We start from the raw sequence: 18,318 nt of genomic DNA, 5'->3' as shown, positions 1-18,318 counted from the left end.
AAACCTCCTTTCACTGACTGGTAGCAGACCCTGTGTGTGCGAGCCTGGTTACTGATACAAAAAGTAAAGAATATATATATATATATTTATATATATATGTATATATACAGATATGTATACGTATATATATATATAAAACAGAAGTTTAATTACAGCAACATTTGTTACTCTGTGATAAAATCTGTAATTTACAAAAATGAAATGACTGGTTTTTGCCTGCCATTAAGGCATTTCAAATTAACACCATGGAACTGATGTCTGTATAAAGCCTTCCCCATGTGATCCAGTCACATGGCCACGGACACTTCCACTCCTGTTACTCTCTGCAAGAGAAAGGCACAGCTTAGCACAGGGCTCCCGCAACAGCGGCCCCGCACCCCGCACCCCGCACCCCTCACCCCACACGGCCCCTTCTACTTCTCAACCCGTGGGACCCAATTCCAGGGATCTCACAGGGAGGCAAACACTCATTGTACAGGAATTTAACCCCCGATCAGTTACTTTCCTTCTTAAAACTAACTTAACGAATCATTGAAAATACCGCAGGAGGGGCTGGTGGTGCGGTGTTGTAGCAAGGTAAGCGGCCGCCTGTGAAGCTGCCCCACTTCTGATCCAGCTCCCTTCTACTGGCCTGGGAAGGCTGTGGAGGACGGCCCGAGCGCGTGGGCCCATGCACCCATGTGGGAGACCTGACTGAAGCTTCTGGCTTCAGGCTGGCACAGCCTCGGCTTTTGCAGCCATTTGTGGACTGAACCAGCAATCTCCCTGTCTCCCCCTCCCCTCCACCCCTGTAAATCTGCCTTTCAAATAAACAAAAACAAATTTAAAAAAAACCATAGGATAAGTATTATCTCCAGCATCATGAAAACAAATCTTTCCACCTCTGACTTTATTTGAAACCCAACGCAGGGAGTCACGGTGAATTCTTTTCCACCAAGTGTAAGGATAATCCAAGAGAACTTGAACTGCCTAAAAACCGGGTCAGTCTGCTATCAATCCACGGCGCATTTACGGGATGGGGTTCACGGCACGCGGGCTGCAGGTGCAGCACACCTGTCGAACACGCACGTCCAGTGCCATGCTGTGAACACCACAGAGCGAAGGGTTTGGCCTCAGCAGCCTGTGTGCTTGCCCCCTCCCAACCGCTCAGAACACGGAGGAGACTCACCTTCTCTGTGCAGGAAACATTCCTGACGCAGAGGCCTGGGCAGCCACCTGCTGGGAGGCCACCAGGGCGGCAGAGGTCAAGCCTAATGGAGGGAAAAACACAGCGTTTGGTGACCTTTCCCAGGATAAGAAAGCTCACAGCACGCAGGCTGCGCAGCTAAGGGCTGCAGGCAGCAATGCGTCCTGTGTCGACCAAACCTATGGCGGTCTGCCCCGGGCCTGCCCCGGTCCCTCTGCCACACCCGCTGCGGTTCCTCAGTGGACAGAGCAGGCCAGCTCTCCGGCTCTGCATGGCACCCAATGGTGTGCAAGGCTGCCTCAAGTGGGAGCTCAGGACAAAGAGTAAGTCCAGGTAAGCCCAGCCAGCAAAAGGCACGGCGACTCACAGAACACGCGGCATGCTGCTGAGGTCGCGACACTGCGCTGATACTTAGACCGCTTCAACACTCTCCCCAGTGACCCAACAGAATGCTTCCCGTAGGCACACGGGATCAGGGCCCAGCACTGGGGCCCAGCGGGTTAAGCGGCCTCCTGCGATGCTGGCATACCATAGGAGCAAGGGTTCGAGTCCCAGCTGCTCCACTTCCGATCCAGCTCCCCTGCTAATGCACCTGGGAAGGCAGCAGAGGATGGCCCAGTGCGTGGGCCCCTGCCATACACATGGGAGACCCCGATGGAGCTCCGGGCTCCTGACTTTGTCCTGAACCAGCTGCAGTCATTGAGGCCACTGGGGGAGTGAACCAGTGGACGGAAAGTCTCTCCCTCTCCCACCCCATCCCTCTCTGTATATTATTTAACATAAAAAAGCTTTTTTAAAAAAGCACACACAATCAGTAAATGAAACTTAGAAGTCACCTCAGTCTAAAGCAAACCCAGAAACAGTCTTAACATGTAAGAGAAAGGCGGCCCTCCGAGGACATGATCACTCCAAATGCGGACTTCTTTTAATGTCTACAGAAAACTGTGCCGGGCAGGGGCGGGGGAAAGTCAACAAACGCAAACCTAAGGAAGGCTGCTCTCTCCCTGTCCTGGACTTGTGTCTGTTTTCTTTCCCCAGAGGGAACTGAAGGCACTACAATCACAGGACCAGCGCCCTGAAAGTGCCGGACTGTCCGGCCCGCTAGACCTTGCCACAGATGCGCAGGTGAGAAATAAAAGCCTGTTCTCTTGCAAGCTTGCTCACGCTCAGCTCAAGTCATTCAGGGACGAGAGGGGCTCTCTCTGAACACGACAGCTGCAGGGGCTGAATGAATCAGAACCACCCTTTTGCACTGGTCTATCCCTTCCTATTCCCGGAAGAGTCACCGTCTTACTTGATAGGCACACAGCTGGGCAAGAGGCAACCAGGCAAGAACTATGTCTAGACTAGATCGTGCCTCACCCTACATGGGGATGTTGTACCTACCACTGTAAGTTTAGAAACATGGTCTCAAAGGGGTGACGTGAAGTGAGGTCACGAAGGTGGAGCCTCATACAACTAGGTCCTTGTGAGAGGAGACCCTGGAGAGCTTCTCACACACACACACACACACACATACATGCACACACACATACACATAGACACATACATATGCACACACAAACACGCACACACATGCACACACACATACATGTGGGCATACACATATACATAAAACACATATGCACAAATACACATACACATGGACATACACATATGCACAAATACACACGCACGTACACATGGACACACGCCTACACACATGTACATACAAACATGCACACATGCATGTACATTAGATATATACATATGCATAAACATGTACACATACATACAGACGTACGCACATACACACATGTACACAATACACATATGACCATGTACACACATACATATGGACACACACCTACACACATATACATAAACATGTACACACACACACATACACAGCCTGGCCTCACTAGCATCCAGCCACGGCGGCTGCTGGCACCCTGATCGCCAACTCTCGGCCTCTAGATCCGTGAGCAAACACAGCCTGCTGCTGCCAGCCGGGGACCCCACCACGCAGCCAAGGCTCCCCTGCATCCACTCTGCGCCTCTGAAAGAAGGTTGCCCCTTCTCAACCCTCCTCCCCCTCCTCCTCCTCCCTCCTCTTCAGCGAAGGAAGGGCTGTAGGACCTTGAGCTTCGTTATAAAAGTGTTAAATCTGGTCTATTACTCATGCGACTTGCTTGGGAAAACAGGCTGCAGAGATGAGACAAACCATGTCACGGCGGCCACCCCAGCCCCCATCTCTGCTGTGCCCCCACAGTCCGTATCTGATCTTTCCACTGCTACGGTCAGCGTCCCAGGCGCCGGCCGCCACCCTCAGCCTGCGCGATAACCCTGAGAGCCCGATAACATCACTCAGCAACACGTGACAATTACCACGCAGGAGTCACGCTGTGTCCCAACAGAACACGGAGCTGCAGGCAGGGCCTGGGCTGTACCGGGTGAAGAGGCAGAGAGCCCTCCCCACAGCTGAAGGCAACTCAACGCTCCGCGTTTTTATTGGAAGGTGGGGTCAGGCAGTGTCAGCAACTGTTCCCCAGGGCAGGCGGAACAAAGACACCATAAGGACGGCGCTGCTGACCTTGAAAGGGGTCGTACTGCCCGGGGATCAGCGGGTAACCCATGCCCACGTGGGTGTGGTGATGCGTGTGCAGGTGGCGCTGGCTGAACGGCGAGTGACGATCTCGTTCCCTCTCGGCCTCCCGTTCCCGCTCAGCCGCTCCCTTCTCCACCGGCTGCAGGAGAGAAGAGAAACCGCACCCCCATTGAATGCCTCCGGACGCACCAGCAGGAGCACCACACCGCCCTGTCCCGCTGCTACAGCCCGCTGAGCCCTGAGGCGTGGACAGAGACACTGCAGTCTTCGCTGATAACTCAGGGTCGCCTCCCGCTGCAATTCAAGCCAACAACTAAGGGAGGGACGCCCAGCGGCATCCAGGGTCTCCTGCATGGCCGCAGCAGCGAGAGGAACCTGCCCTGGACTCGCTCGCAGCTGCAGGCTGGCCCATGTCCCAGGAACAACTCCTCCACAAGCATTCAGGAAGACAAGGCCCCGGAGCCGCATCTTTACACCCATGCTTTCCATTCAGACTTTTAAACTGGTCATTTGTGGGCGAGAGACTTTCTCATCATCTTCAACACCTCTGTAACCGCTTCACACCCTTCAAAGACACAGCCTCACAAACAGTCCGCCACCGTCTAGTCGGGGCGGACTAGCCGCCGTCCCAGGATGGTGAAGGACTGTGTGTCTCCTGCACATGTGTGCCTTTCAGAAGCCCCGCCCTTTCACCCACGTCTTCCTCCCCCATTCACCTGCACTGTGTCGGCTGACCCAAGCCAAGGCACGGCCGTGGCAGCCCTCGCTCCAGAGCCAGGAGGCTGGCCCCTGCCTAGGAGCCTCACCTGTGCAAGACTCCACTCCATGCCTGAATGACACCAAGAGGGCACCGGGCCCTCGGCTCCGCTCCTGCCCCCAGCAGGAAACTGACCGAGGGGCAAAGGAGACGCTGACAGCTCAGACCTCTGGAGAAGCCAGGCGCCCAGCGCGGACATCGAGGGATGCAGGCTGGGGGGGTCCTGAGCCCCGCCCGTGCTCGCATTGGTGGGGAGCGGGACGCACGGCCAGCTCAGGCTGCCTGCTCTGAGCCATCGCGGCCAAGTGACTACACCAGACTTTCCACTGTCTAAGGAGAAGGAGCTCATCTGAATTTGTACACTAGAGTCCCAGATTTTTTACAAACCTATTCCAAAAGAAAAACACTTTCAAAAAGCACAATTTGCCCAGTGGATCAAGGGCTTGCAGGCTCTGGACCACTTAGCTACAGGCAGGCTGTACGACAGAATCCTCCAGGACTTAATTTCTCCGGCTTTTATAAAAAAAAAATGGCTTCAGCGCCACAAGCTGGCTCCCACGCATCTAAACTCCAGCCTTGGGTGAGCGAGTTCTGACACGAGATTTTCCAACAGGGAAGCCTGCTACAGCCACACGGACCTCGACTACATTTTCCCTTCCGTGTGACACGGCCTCACCCTTGAGCGCTCGCTCCTTGTGTGCTGGGGTAACACAGCACCCCTGAATTCACAGCTGGGGTTCCCAAGTCTCGCAGGGCTCACAACCCTTCTCTAGCTTGCCCCCCATGGCGCCCCCAAACACAGCAGTGGCAGGCGGCTTACGACGGGAGACTTGCTGCGGTACTGGCTGGCGTGCTGCTGCAGCAGATCCAGGGCTTTCGACTCAGTGGCTGCTTTCGCGCTGATGCTGGGGCTGGTGTTGACTTTCTCGGCCTCTTCTCTCCCCGACATCTTCCCGTAGACAGGGTAATGAAATCCTGGCGAGAGATAGGCCCCTGCAGGTACACGACAAAGGCCGCGTCAAGTTACAGGCTACACCTTGCGACAGAACACAGAATCCCTCAGGCTACAGGAACATGGCATAAGAGGTGGGGATCTCAACACAGGGGGGGGGTCACATGAGGACCGGGCTCCGTCATCCTTAAACTGCAGGGACCACGTGTGCCCATTTTCTTCCCCCAGTTTATCCATCCTGGTGAACGGAGGTTACGTACGGAATGGAGCTTACGGCCACTTCATACACTTGTGCGTCTGCTTAAGTGGAAGCAATGGCAGCCGTAATGATTACGGACAGGAAGTGCTTAGGCTATTTTCCCAGGCGATAAAGGATCTGTCAGTCTAACAGGCACACTGGACCATCACAGACGCCAAGCAGCAGGAAAACAAGCAACACGAATGCCATTCGATCTTGCAGAACACAGCCCCTACCCTCGTGTGCAGTCAGAGTGCCCGGCACGTACCGGGATAACTGTGCATCAGGACGGGCGAGACCGCCCGGTAGGCGGGGTGGCTGGGGTCGTACACCTGCGGGTACGGGTACGCGTGCAGGTACTGGATGTAGGACTGGTGCTGACTCATGGGTGAGGACACGGCCACTCGGCTTCCCCGCGAGTCCTTCCAGTTCACGGGAGTCTTCCGGTCGTCGCTTTTCAGCTTGTTCTCCTCCATCGGCTGGGAATCGGGACGCTTGGCTTCCTTGGGCTCCTCTTTGATGCTGGCCAAGGACACGGGAAGGCTGGACGCCACGCCCTCCTTGTTAGGGGTTTTCCTCGGACTGTCCTCTTTCAATCTCTTCTCTCTATCAAGCTCTTCGGACTTCTGCTGCTCCAGGTATTTGGGCTGGTACACATAATGATGCCAACTCCTTGAATCTGGGTCCTAATTGAAAAAGAGATTTGTGTGTGTGTGTATCTGCAAATTTCAATTTCTAAGAAAACCCATTACATCGTCACGACAGACAGCACTATGCCTCTGACTTCTGATAGTAACTTAACATTTATGCATGTGTCAGGCACTGGGCCAATAGCTTTACCCCCTTCCCACACCAAGCAAATCATTTCTGGGGTAGGTGATACCATGGGTTCCTCGTACAGATGACAAGACCAAATTTTACAAGCAACATCAAGATCAAGGTCACAATAGTGGAGCTGTGTTCCAGACTCCAGTCTGCTGGAACTAAGGTCACTTCGCAACAATACATAACGCCATCACAACCCTCCTTCTCCTTTTACTATCTCACCTAGGTTTAAAAACAAAAAAAAAAGAAGAAGAATTTTTTTAAAAACCCCAATGTAAGCTAGTAAGGGTCAGTTTATGTAATTACAACACCTGCTAACATCGCTGAGGAGGAGGAAAAACCCTGGGATTCCTAACAGACTTCTGCGTCTGCTACGGCTGAGGCTCGCTCGGTACATCGGCTCACTTCTTGTCACGCTAACATCTCAGCCAAAACACAAGTTCAAACTGAGAGCACACAAGCTGGCTTCTCTATGAGAAACACAGAACCATCTATGCACCCCGCCTCTCCCCCCGCCCCGCCCCCAGGTCAGATGCTTCTGATGGAGCCCTGCCGGGCTGCGGCCTGGGAAGGTGGGGGTGTGGGGGCTTGGCATCCTCCTGGCCTGTGGCAGGCGTGTGCGCGGGGGAGGAGTTTCCATCTGATTCACCAGGGACGCTCTTAGCACTGCAGGGGTGGGGGGTGTTGGGGGAGATGGCGAGGAGGGTTTCTGAGGCTGGGAAATACCAGGACCGATGCTCGGTGCAGCTGGCGAGTCAGGGAGTCCCAGCGGGGACAGGATGAGCTGGAGCACGCACAGCTGCAACCCGAGTTCACGGGCTCTCAGGCTGGCTGACCTCGGGGCTCCTCCCAAACTCTGCTCACAAGCACGCAGCTCTGAGCTCTTCTTTGGGGCAGTGAACACAGGGGGTGAGACACAGCCTGGGGGAGAGACACCTAGGCCCCACGTTTCGTTCAACAAACAAGATGAACGGCCAGGGTGAATGCAGGGGCCCGATTTCCATTCTCCTAGAAGACACTAACAAACTGGACATGAGCATCTGAGAGAGAGCAGACACCCGCAGCCTCGGAGGTGGACGGGAACTTGGCCACCCTGGGCTGGAATGCCTGCAGCCCCCGGGGCCTCCACAGAGTCACAGGGAGCATGAGCCAGCCAGGCATGTACACCCCCAGGTGCCTCCGACTGCACGCGCCCAACACCGACAGCAGGCGCCGTGCCCTCCGCGGCAGCCCTAGAGCAGCTCCCGAGAGCCCCGAGACAAGGGGGGAGACCCTCACGTGGTGGTGGTGGTAGGGGGGGGCGCGGGGGAGGGCGGGTGTTGGTGGGGGGGGGGCTCCTCGGCTGTGTGTGGTCTGCACCAGATCCACGCCCAGACTGCTCTCTCTCTCGGGGCCACGTTCCACAATCTTACTTGTTTAAATCTCGAGGTTGGGTCTACACCTGTCTGCTTCATAGAGTCCATGACAGATTTCATTTCTACAGCCTCCTTAATAAGCTGGTGGTTTTCCATTTGCTTAGCTTTGAAGCTGTCGGCCTGAAGCTGCTGCTGCTGATTGGAGAGAAGCTGCGATTTACCTGTCTCCTCAGTTTTATTAGGCACGGAAGGCCCTAGTTTAGAATGGCTTTTGCTAGGCTCCGGGGTAGAGGGAGCTTTTGAGACCGTGGCCGACGGCACGTGTTTCTGTTTACCGTCCTCCTGGCCCAGCTCCTTCAAGGGGAGCTCGTGCTTCCGCTCAGAGTCTCCTCTGCCGGCCTGGGCCACCTTCTGCTCGGCCAGCCTCTGGTCCTCGTAGTACTTCTCGTATTGCTGCCTGTAGGCGGGGCTGGTGGCCATCAGGGACTTCTGGTCCATGTAGAGCCCGTAGGCGTACTGGCCGTAGTACAGGGACTGGGCCAGGGCCGGGTGTCTCTGAGTGATCACTGACTGGTGCTGTGGCTGCAGGGGGGCAGCGCCGTGGTCCCCTTTCTTAGACTCTAACTGCTCTGCCTTGTCTTTCTTCTCGGCGTCTTCCTCACACTCCTTCTTCACCTTCATCGCCTGCGAGCTCCCGCCGGTCCCGGCTGCAGGCGTGCCCACCTGGCCTGGGTGCATGTAGCTGGGGGAGTAGTAAGGGTCGTAGCCATGGTAATAGGGGGAGGGGGACTCCTTCAGTTGAGACACCTGCGCTGTGGCTGCAGGATGCCCCCTGGCGACACCGTCCTTGCCAGAGAGGATCTCCGACGGGGAGCTGGCCTTGGACCTCATGCCCTCCGACCTGCTGTCCGAGCCCCCATCGTCTGCGGCGTCCGAGATGTCTGAGTAGGCGGGGCTGCTGGTCTTCGCCGCCGAGCTCTCGGGCCCGTTCTGGGTGAGCATGGGTGCCTGCCCGTTCACCAGGGTGCTGCACTCCGTCCTGGAGGCGCTGCCGATGGAGGGGCTGGGCGCGTTGTCGGTGAACGTGTACACCTTGTCGGCCTCAGCTTTGATGCTGGCCATGCGGCTCTCCTGGGACTCCGCCAGGCCGTTGGCCAGCCCCTCGCCCTTGGTCAGGTGGTCCTTCAGGAAATGCCCTGCCAGGTCCTTGCCCGTCGCCCCCTTGGGCTCCTCCAGCTTCCCCAGCTTGGCGTCCGTCTTCGGGCTGCCCGAGTCCTTGCCCTCTTTGTCCTTGAGCTTCCGTTTCTCCTTTTTCTTCTTGTCTTTGAGTGACACGAGAGCCGGGTTCACGGTGAGTGGCTCTCCCATGATGGTGGGCTTGGGCTGGATGGGTTTCAGCGGGGGGCTCTTCGGCGTGGCCTGGACGACGGTGGTGGTGAGGGAGGGCAGGCCAGGCATCGTCCCCGTGGTGGTGGCGGTGAAGGCCGCCGTGGGGATAGCGATGAGCTGCGGGGGGGTGGGCGCGGGCGCTGGGGCGATGGGCCGGGCGCCTTTCAGCTTAGACAGGTTCTTGTCCATTTTGCAGTTGCTGGCTTTCCGGCCCTTCTCCTTCTCTCCCAGAGTCTTCTTGTCAATCAACCCTTCGGCTTCCAGTTTGGGCATCTCGGCAGCCGAGCTGCCGTCGGCCGCCGAGCAGCTGTCCAGTGTGGCCGTCATGTTGGAGATCACGGGCAGGTTGCTGAGGTCAGCGCTCAGGCCCTTCTTTTTGCCCGAATTCTTTCCAGCTTTGGAACCGAGTGTGGCGACCGGGCCATTGCTCAGCAGCTCTCTCTTGCCCTTGGGGGTCCCAGGGGGGTTCCCGGCCCCAGGAGACGCGGGGGCCTTGGCCTGGTCGTAGGCTGGGGCACTTGTGCTGGGCTCGCTGCACTCCAGGGCCACATTGCTCAGGGCCTCCTCGCAGTCCGAGATCTTGTCCTCACTGTCGGGCTCGAACTCCAGCTTGTTCTCCGGGTCCAGGTGCGCGTGGGCCTGGTGGTAGCGCAGGCCGTTAATGTGCTTGTACTTCTTGTTGCAGTTTGGGTGGGGGCAGTCGATCAGCACAGGAGAGGAGCAGCCCTGATCCAGGAAGGTGGCCTCCGGCTTCCCCTGGGGCGTGGTGGGGGTGCTCCTGGAGTTGGTGCGCACCCGCTTCCCAGGCTTGCTGTCCTCAGAGCTGGAGTTGAGATCCAGCTCCATGGGGGGCTTGTTTTTCCTCTTGTTGGTGGAGGAAGGGCTGGCTTTGATATCCTCGGCGGCACAGTTTGGGGGCGTCCTGCGGCCACTGGCATTGAGGCTGCCCCGCCTCCCTTTCCCATTGGCCCCCCCTCGGTTCTTGCTCTGCAGCCCTCGGCACTCCGCGAAGCTGGCCTCAGAGCCGGGGGCCGCGGCGGCCGACCTCGCTCTCTTCCCTCGGCCCCGGCCCCCTCTCATCTCCAGGTCACTCGTTGGTGACTCGCAAAACCTGGGGGAAACAAGGAACACAGGTCAGAAAGAGCACCCACAGAACAGGTGACATCACACGGGACAGGATACAGCACCAAAAAACGGGGAGGCAACACCCAGGGGCTCCACGGCTGGGCCCAGCCCAGGACGAGACCCTCCTTCCTTCCCTCCAACACCTGCACGAGGACTGACCACCACCAGTCTTCTGACGGCTCTGTGGGACGGGGGTGGGGGGGCTGCCTGCTTCCAGCCCAGCTCTGATTTCCAGTTTGAGAAAAGACGATGACAAGGGAGAGAGAGAAGGTGTGACCAGCAGGCCTCTGCTGACTAGAGAAGAAACCCAGCATCTGTGTCTCACCGTGCTCCATCCCAAGCTGCTCACGTTGCAACCACAGGCAGACTTGGACGAAGCACAGGTCTCTCCATGTGGCTCCCTATGTGTGCAGAGAGCAGAGAAGCCAAAGACCTGCTGCATACCTGGGGGGGGCCCAGTCGTGCTTGGTGCAGTCCAGGAGAGTCCCCACGTAAGTCTTGTTCCTCCATGTGACATTGACCACCAGGACACCTGGTTGGGGGGAGACAGCAAAGAAAGGACCTCGCTCAGCACGGTGATTGCCAGCTCAGTGGTGATGATGATGATGATGATGGTTTTACCAGCACATTCTATCCTCGCTTGCTTTCAAAAGCTGTGGTTTGCCTTCTTCCTCTTTCTGGTTTCAGTGACCTCAAGTTAAAACCCACAGGAAATTGTGTATGCGTGTGTGTGTGTGTGTGTTCATGCGCATGCGTGTGGCAAGAGTGTGTGAGAGTGTAATCAAGATACCGCTGACAGAAGGAAATGGTTCTTGCCATGTCCTGCTGTAAAACAGCAACACTCACCTCTTAATTTTTCTATTATTACACATAATTGCTTTCGCTTGGCAAGCGGCCAACATCAACTGAGCGCCAGTTACCAGGGCTTAAACCAGAGGGGACCGAGAGCCATCGGTTCTGATTCCAATTCAACTCTGAAATGATGGCCATTTTTATTAAGAAAAAAAAAAAAAATACGGTGCAGATGCCTAAAAACAGGGACTGGGAGGCCAGGCAGTAGACGCTGAGCTGTGAGTTCTCTCTCCTAACCCTCCCCTCTTCGACTCAGGCAGGCAGTCACCAGCCTTTGCTAGGGTATCCATGTCACTGTTTGGTCTTGTGGTATATGAAGGGCTCCCAAAATAGCCCTCGTAAGAAAATGAATGTGCACACTAAGATCTGCTCTGGGGGTTATCTTTAGAATCCACTCTGGCAAGCATTTGCCACTGAGGATTAGAAATCTCAAAACCAACACGGCTTGTTTCCTGCAAGCCACTCTGCCTCTCCCTACTGCTCTGCAGACAGACAATTTAATTTAGCTCTACATCTGTGAATTACTAAACTTAAGTGCACTTAGTACAACAAATGTCACAGAGATACAAAATATAACATCCTCTTTATTTCTCTGGAGGACAGGCAAGCTTTTTTTTTTTAAAGACTCCCTGCTTCACAGCTGATGTTAAAAGGACTGGATTTGGGGACAGATCTCAAGAATCAGGGTACCGAAACATGGCAGTGAGCCTTCCTCCTCCTCGCTGCCCCCACCTCTCTCTCTCTCTCCCCCCCAAATCCCGGAGAGCCTCACTCAGAGTCTGTGTGCGGCTGGCCCACGCCCTCGCCTGACCACTCCCATTTTGAATTTCACAGGAAACCCGAACTGAGCTCGCTGATGCTGGGGGGAAATCTCACCAGGTCAAACTCACTTCCTCGGGACCCTGTCAGGGCAGCAGGGGACTCCAGGGGCGGGGAGGGGGGTTCTTTCACAAGGGAGATTCTGAGAATTGCTTCCCAGAGGGTGTGTGTCGCCGCTCCTGCGGTGCAGCTCCCTGTGCTCGTGGAGGGGTGGGAGGCAAATAACCGCTAGGATGGAGCAAGGCAGGCATTTCCTGCCATCACGTCTGGGTCTTCTGCAGTGCCCTGGGGAAGGGGGAATTTTGTTGTTGGTAACCACTGAGCCTAAAAGGTCACATTGCATTGAGCACCCATGGTCATCAGGTATTTGGTGAAAATGAACACATTGGGGGGAAAGGGCTCTTTCACGAGCCCCCTGTGGGAAAGGCGAGCGGGGGGCTGGGGGCGGCCTCTGAGACACCCCGCTCCCCCTAGCTCCAGGCGGATCCCCGCGCTTGCAAACACGCAGTGCTCCACACTGGGAGCGGAGGAGCTGCATGCCCGGCTTTTGTTGCCACTACCCCCACCACGGCCTTTGCCGGCCCCGCGAACGCTGGCCGCTCACTGGCCAGCGCCGGCCACCCTCGCTGGAGGCAGGCGGGCCCAGGAGCTGCGTGCTGCGGTGCAGGCGGGGGCTGGCACACGCGCTGCACCGCACAGGCCTCTAACCCGCCTGCCCTGGGCGGTGGGAGCTGAAGGGACACCAGAGCCCGCTCTCAGCTGCCAAGGGCCTGCTGGGTTTCTCACGCGCGTGGCCCTTAGGATGCTCAAGACACACGCTCTACTCCTCATCCCACGCGTGCGCCTGCACCTGTCTGTCCGCGCGGCCAGAGCTGGAGCTGTGCAGTGCGGCTTGAAGAATGGCCTAGTGTACACCGCACAGTGCACAGGCCTCGGGGAACACGGGTGCTCCACATGCAAGCAAAACAAACAAATCCCTTGACCAGGCATACAATGCCCGGCAGCAGAAGACGGCCCGAGTGCTCGGGCCCCTGCTACCCACGTGAGGCAGAGGGATAAAGTTCCTGCTCCTGGCTTTCGCCTGCCCTGGATGTTGCCACAACTGAGGGAGCAAACCAGCAGACGAGTGCAGGTGTCTCTCTCTGCCTTTCAAGTGGACGAAAATAAGTAAACTTTTTTTTTAAAAAAAAAAATTATTTATTTGAAAGGCAGAGTTAAGAGAGAGAAGGAGCGACACAGAGAGAGAGGTCTTCCATCTGCTGGTTCACTCCCCAAACGGCCACAAGGCCAGGAGCTTCTTCCAGGGCTTTGGCTGCCTGCTGCTGCCTTCCTTGGCTCACCAGCATGACGCTGGATTGGAGGCAGGGCAGCTGGGACTGGAACTGGTGCTCGTGCGGGCTGCTGGTGCTGCAGGCCAGGGGTCAACCTGCTGTGCCACAGCACAGGCCACCAAGAAACACTGTTAACGAGAATCCCAATACAGTTTTCTTCCTTGCTTTGGTGCCACTCTGTCTCATACTGGTACAGCGTCTAAACATCTAGGCATTTAAGCAAGAACACGTCTATCACAGAACCTCTGAGAACCTGGGGGGCCTGGTCTCCCCTTGCTGGCTGGCTGGGCAGGAAATGACGGCAGTGACCTTGAAGGTGGCAGAGCCTCCTCCAGTGGGAGCCCTGAGCAGCACAGTGAGCCTCCAGCCCCAGTCTACCAGCTCACACCCAGCACACATCCTGCCCTCATACACACAGCGCGCCTGGGTCCTCCCAAGCAGCAGCAGCAGGGTCAGCCCCCAGCTCACTGGACACCCAGGCATGGATGAGATCTGGGCTGACCAAAGAGAATAGACATAGAATCCCCCCGGGGACTTCCTCCCACGGTGACCAAGCTCTCCCCATCAGCGTCCTCTCCCCCTAGCACATCCAGGAGAGGCTCTGTGGAGAGATCCTGCCCCAAAGATGTGCTGTAGGAATTAGCATTGCTGGCACGCGTGAGGTTGTTGCCTCAAGAACTGGGCAAATGCCCCATTTCCCAAAGGACCCACCTGTGTTACAGTTTAAAGGGGACCCGAGTCTCCGCCCGGCGTGTTTTCAAACTCTCACTCTGATGACCACATCTGGATGGACCTGGTGTGCGCATGGCCAGAAAACGTAACCTCATTCTAACAGGCCCCAATTCTAACCCAAGGATGCCCGAACCCTTAATAAATAAATAAGTAAATAAAAAGCTTGCACATTTCTTTCCTTAATTTATGATTCTTGTAGGGAAACATTAGTGTCAACAAAAATGCTACCAATTTCTGGTCTTGTGGCCACAAGATAAAGTTATAGACTAGCAGGTATCATATCACCCTACATTTAAAAAAAAATTCTAAATAATTTTATGTGCTCTTTAAAAAAAAAAAAGATGTACTTATTTCAAAGAAAGAGTTACAGAGAGGCAGAGGCAGAGAGATACAGAGAGAGAGAGGTTTTCCATTCCCTGGTTCACTCCCCAAACGGCTACAATGTCCAGAGCTGCCCCCATCCAAAGCCAGGAGCCAGGAGCTTCTTTCAGGTCTCCCATGTGGGTGCAGGGGCCCAAGGACCTGGGCCATCTTATACTGCCTTCCCTGGCTATAGCAGAGAGCTGGATCGGAAGTGGAGCAACCGGGACTCGAACTGGTGCCCATATGGATGCTGGCACTGCAGGAGGTGGTTTTACCCGCTATGCCACGGCGCTGGCCCTCACCCTACATACTGACACAATGTGCTAGTGTGTAAGGCACCATTTACCACCACGCCTTTGTCCCAAACTCCTCCTCACCACCAGCGGCTCAGTGTCGCACTCACAATTGGCGCGTCTTCTATTAAATGATGCTGCATCTCGCACTGTACCCTGGCTGGCTGTTCTGGCTCCAGAGCTCTGCACCCTGCGACGGGCCCTTTTTCAAAGGACCGAGGTAAGTTTCCAAGTATGTAAGGGGAAATTTCAAAATTTACAGCTAAGGTTGCTCACAGGATACAAGCCAGCCCAGAGGCAGAGGGACTTTCCGGTATGACCAGTGCCAAGTATATACATGAGCACAGAACAACAGAAGCAAGTGTGGTCACATGACCCAAGAGGCAGGAATTTTTTCAAACAGCCCTACCGCTCAGGGCTGAATGTCTGAAGAGTCGCTCCAGCCACATCCTGCAATGGAGCCATCTGTAACCCGGGGCTGCGGGGCTCAGAGCCAGGGCGGCACTCACCAAAGTCTGGTCAACCACTTCACGCCCCAGGGTGCCGCCACCCCAGCCCCGGGGCCCAGAGACACATGGCGCTGGTGCTCCCCTATGACTCTGCACGGGCACAGTGAGCTTCGAGAGGAACGGACGGAGGGGCTCAGCACTGCTGGTCTGCAGGGATCTCGCTCTGTCTCCGTTAATCACAACGGTGCACACGGGCAGCCATCCTCTCTGGCTAGGTATCATCTTCAGGACTCGGGGACTGGGGCTTGTTTCTGGGAGCACAGCTCTGGTTCTCGACTTGCCAGAGGCTACTCTCAAAACCAGGAATGTTCTTTCTACTGCATCTAAACCCCTATCTATAAACGGCAACAAGAGGAGATTTTCAACCAAGTCCAAAGCACAATAACAACAGCAAAACGCTGCTTTTAAGAGATGGCACCGGCCGGCGCCGTGGCTCACCAGGCTAATCCTCTGCCTGCGGCGCCGGCACCCCAGGTTCTAATCCCAGATGGGGCGCTGGTTCTGTCCCAGTTGCTCCTCTTCCAGGCCAGCTCTCTGCTGTGGCCCGGGAGTGCAGTGGAGGATGGCCCAAGTGCTTGGGTCCTGCACCCGCATGGGAGACCAGGAGGAAGCACCTGGCTCCTGGCTTCGGATCGGTGCAGCACGCCGGCCGTAGCAGCCATTTAGGGGGTGAACCAATGGAAGGAAGACCTTTCTTTCTGTCTGTCTCTCTCTGTCTAACTCTGCCTGCCAAAAAAAAAAAAAGAGAGAGAGAGATGGCACCCTTTTTTACTTGACTATGCTTACCTCTTTCAAAAGTACATTTGATGGTGCACAATCTTATGGAGATCCCTTTTAAGAGTGTGAAAGGATTTCCTCCCTAAATAAACTGAATAAGCCCTATTAAAAAAAAAAAAAAAAAAAAAGCAGTGCACTCTGTTCCCTACGGGCCTGACGGTTTAATACACAAAAGAACACACAGCCACTTCCATCACTGTCACCTCCCCCGTAGCCTTTGTTCTGAGGCCTGATGAGCTGTATTGATTTGGGAAAATCATTGAACTTCTTGGAAAACTAGGCTCTCGCTTATTCACTGCCATCTATTTCTCTCCCATGAAGACAGGTGGTCAATACCCAGCTGACTGGCCAGCTCCAAGAAGCTCTTGCTGCGCCTCTTTTCCCCCGTTTCCTTGGTGACATCATCCTTCCCCTGCCCTACAAAACACAGTGGCCTGCTGGGGAGTCCTGTGGGTCAGCAGCGGGAGCAGAAACGAGGCCTCTGGGAGGCGCCACCGGGAGTGCCCGCAGCCTGTGAGGACGCTGACACTCTTGTCACCATACGCAGGTCTAAGTGATCATGAGGACTCTGACCGTCCAAGATCGGAAGTGATCATTAGCGATCAATGAACGTCTACCACCCAAAGAGATGCTTTACTGCTTCTCAGTAATTAAAAGCTGTGTCCTACCAAGCGGGTTTCCTAGCTGCAGGACGCCTTAGGTGTCAGTATAGACGTCTGAAGCAACACACAGCGACGTGCGAGAAGAAAAATCATCACAGGGAGACGGTCAGGAAACAAATTTAAACACAATCGACGACAAAAACCTCTGCTTTGGAGCCAGGCAGCCACAGGGATCCTGCCCTTGCGTGTGCATGTGCAGCCCCACCCCCACGGCAAGGCGTCCACAGACCCTCTGCAGCACCCCTGCTAAGGTGCCCAGCGGAGCAGCATGGGGACAGGCAGAACAAGAGCCTGAGCTTGCCATTGAGCAAGCAGGTTAGACACAGTCAGCTGGGCTGCACCGAGAGCCACCTGGCCCCCGCGAGGCTCAGCCCCACACAGCAGGGCACAGGCGAATTCTGACACTGAGCGGGCTCAATGCAGACGTAGGGTCGGTCCCCACCAGGCGGGGCAGGTGTCCATCAGTACAGAGAGGTTTCACTCCTGCCCGGCATGGGACGTTCCAGCACAGACCCACCTCCCGCAAGGCTGGCGGGCAACAGCATCACCACAGCACCACGAAGTCCTACACGTGGCTCCTTGCTCAACGCCCTCTGGCTCCCCTGAATTCTGCCGCCATCAGAGGATGACTTCCTACACCCTCTCCCGAGTGGCAGAACGGCCTCCCATCCCCTCCGGCTCGGGCTCGGGCTCCGCCCGGGGAAGACATGGGTTCAAGGCGCCCCTCCAGCACCCAGGCTCACAGCTTCTGTCATTAGCTCCTTCAAATGAGTTTTTTCATCCTTTACATAAAAACGCTCACAAGTCCGAGAGAGGCATTTCGCAAGGATGTGTTGAGGGAGCTGTAGTAACGATTCAGTTCTTGCCATCAGACCAAACAGTCATTCGTTTCCTGAGATTGCTATTCCAACTGCAGACAAGTGGCCCTGGGGACAGGCCACATGGCCAGGGTCCCCCCACGTCACTGAAGATGAGCCACTGAGAGGACGCCGCTGTCCCAACTGGCTGTCCCAGTGGTTCCCCCAGGCTCAAGAGCACTAATTACAGGGCCAGCCATCGCTTCCACCAGGAAACCAGGCAAAGGGGACAGAAAAGCAGACAGAGGCACACTGCCCTTCAGTAGGACAAGCCCCCTGCACCCCATCCACCTGCCCAGAGTGCTTGGAGCCACTGTGTGGGGACGGGTGTGAAACGCTGTGGCTGTCTGTGCACGGCCAGGGGCCACATATCTGTCAGGGACCCACATGCCGGGCTAGGCAGCAGCAGCCTGCTTCTTACCCAGCGCACTGAGCCCCTGGAGTCAGAGCTGAAAGAAATGGACAGGTGCAGAGGAAACACAGGGAAAGGGTGAAAAATCTCCTCCCAGGGCCTTCGAGCGTCCAGTCTCCCTCACACGCCCGCCGTGGCCTGTCTGTCAGCACCGGCCGAGGGTGGTGAGCAGAGTTCCCAGGCCTAAGTGCTACTGGGGTGCCTGTCAAGACGCGTGCGACACAGGGACAGACTGGCCCTCACGATCGCCAGGCCTCAAGCCACTCAAGCTGAGACACATCCCAAAGCTGCTCCCGT

At 56.0% G+C, this 18,318-nt stretch overlaps 1 protein-coding gene across 2 annotated transcripts in view; it reads right to left on the bottom strand.

Moving 5' to 3' along the window:
* Positions 1–1,164: 1,164 nt before the first annotated feature.
* ZNF608 (zinc finger protein 608) overlaps positions 1,165–18,318 on the bottom strand; it is a 103,746-nt gene continuing 86,592 nt past the window's right edge. For both annotated transcript variants that reach the window (XM_062189242.1, XM_062189243.1), the window contains 6 exons: positions 10,859–10,946; positions 7,958–10,400; positions 5,989–6,406; positions 5,351–5,523; positions 3,759–3,912; positions 1,165–1,250 (listed from right to left, as the gene is read on the bottom strand). In XM_062189242.1, the coding sequence (XP_062045226.1) occupies positions 1,165–1,250; positions 3,759–3,912; positions 5,351–5,523; positions 5,989–6,406; positions 7,958–10,400; positions 10,859–10,946 (3,362 nt within the window). The remainder of the gene's footprint in view (positions 1,251–3,758; positions 3,913–5,350; positions 5,524–5,988; positions 6,407–7,957; positions 10,401–10,858; positions 10,947–18,318) is intronic.

Source organism: Lepus europaeus, chromosome 4 (genome assembly GCF_033115175.1).
Source record: "Lepus europaeus isolate LE1 chromosome 4, mLepTim1.pri, whole genome shotgun sequence".
NCBI classification, from domain to species: domain Eukaryota; kingdom Metazoa; phylum Chordata; class Mammalia; order Lagomorpha; family Leporidae; genus Lepus; species Lepus europaeus.
The sequence above is the reverse complement of the archived record's forward strand: the minus strand, read 5'-3'. Positions and strand labels throughout refer to the sequence as shown.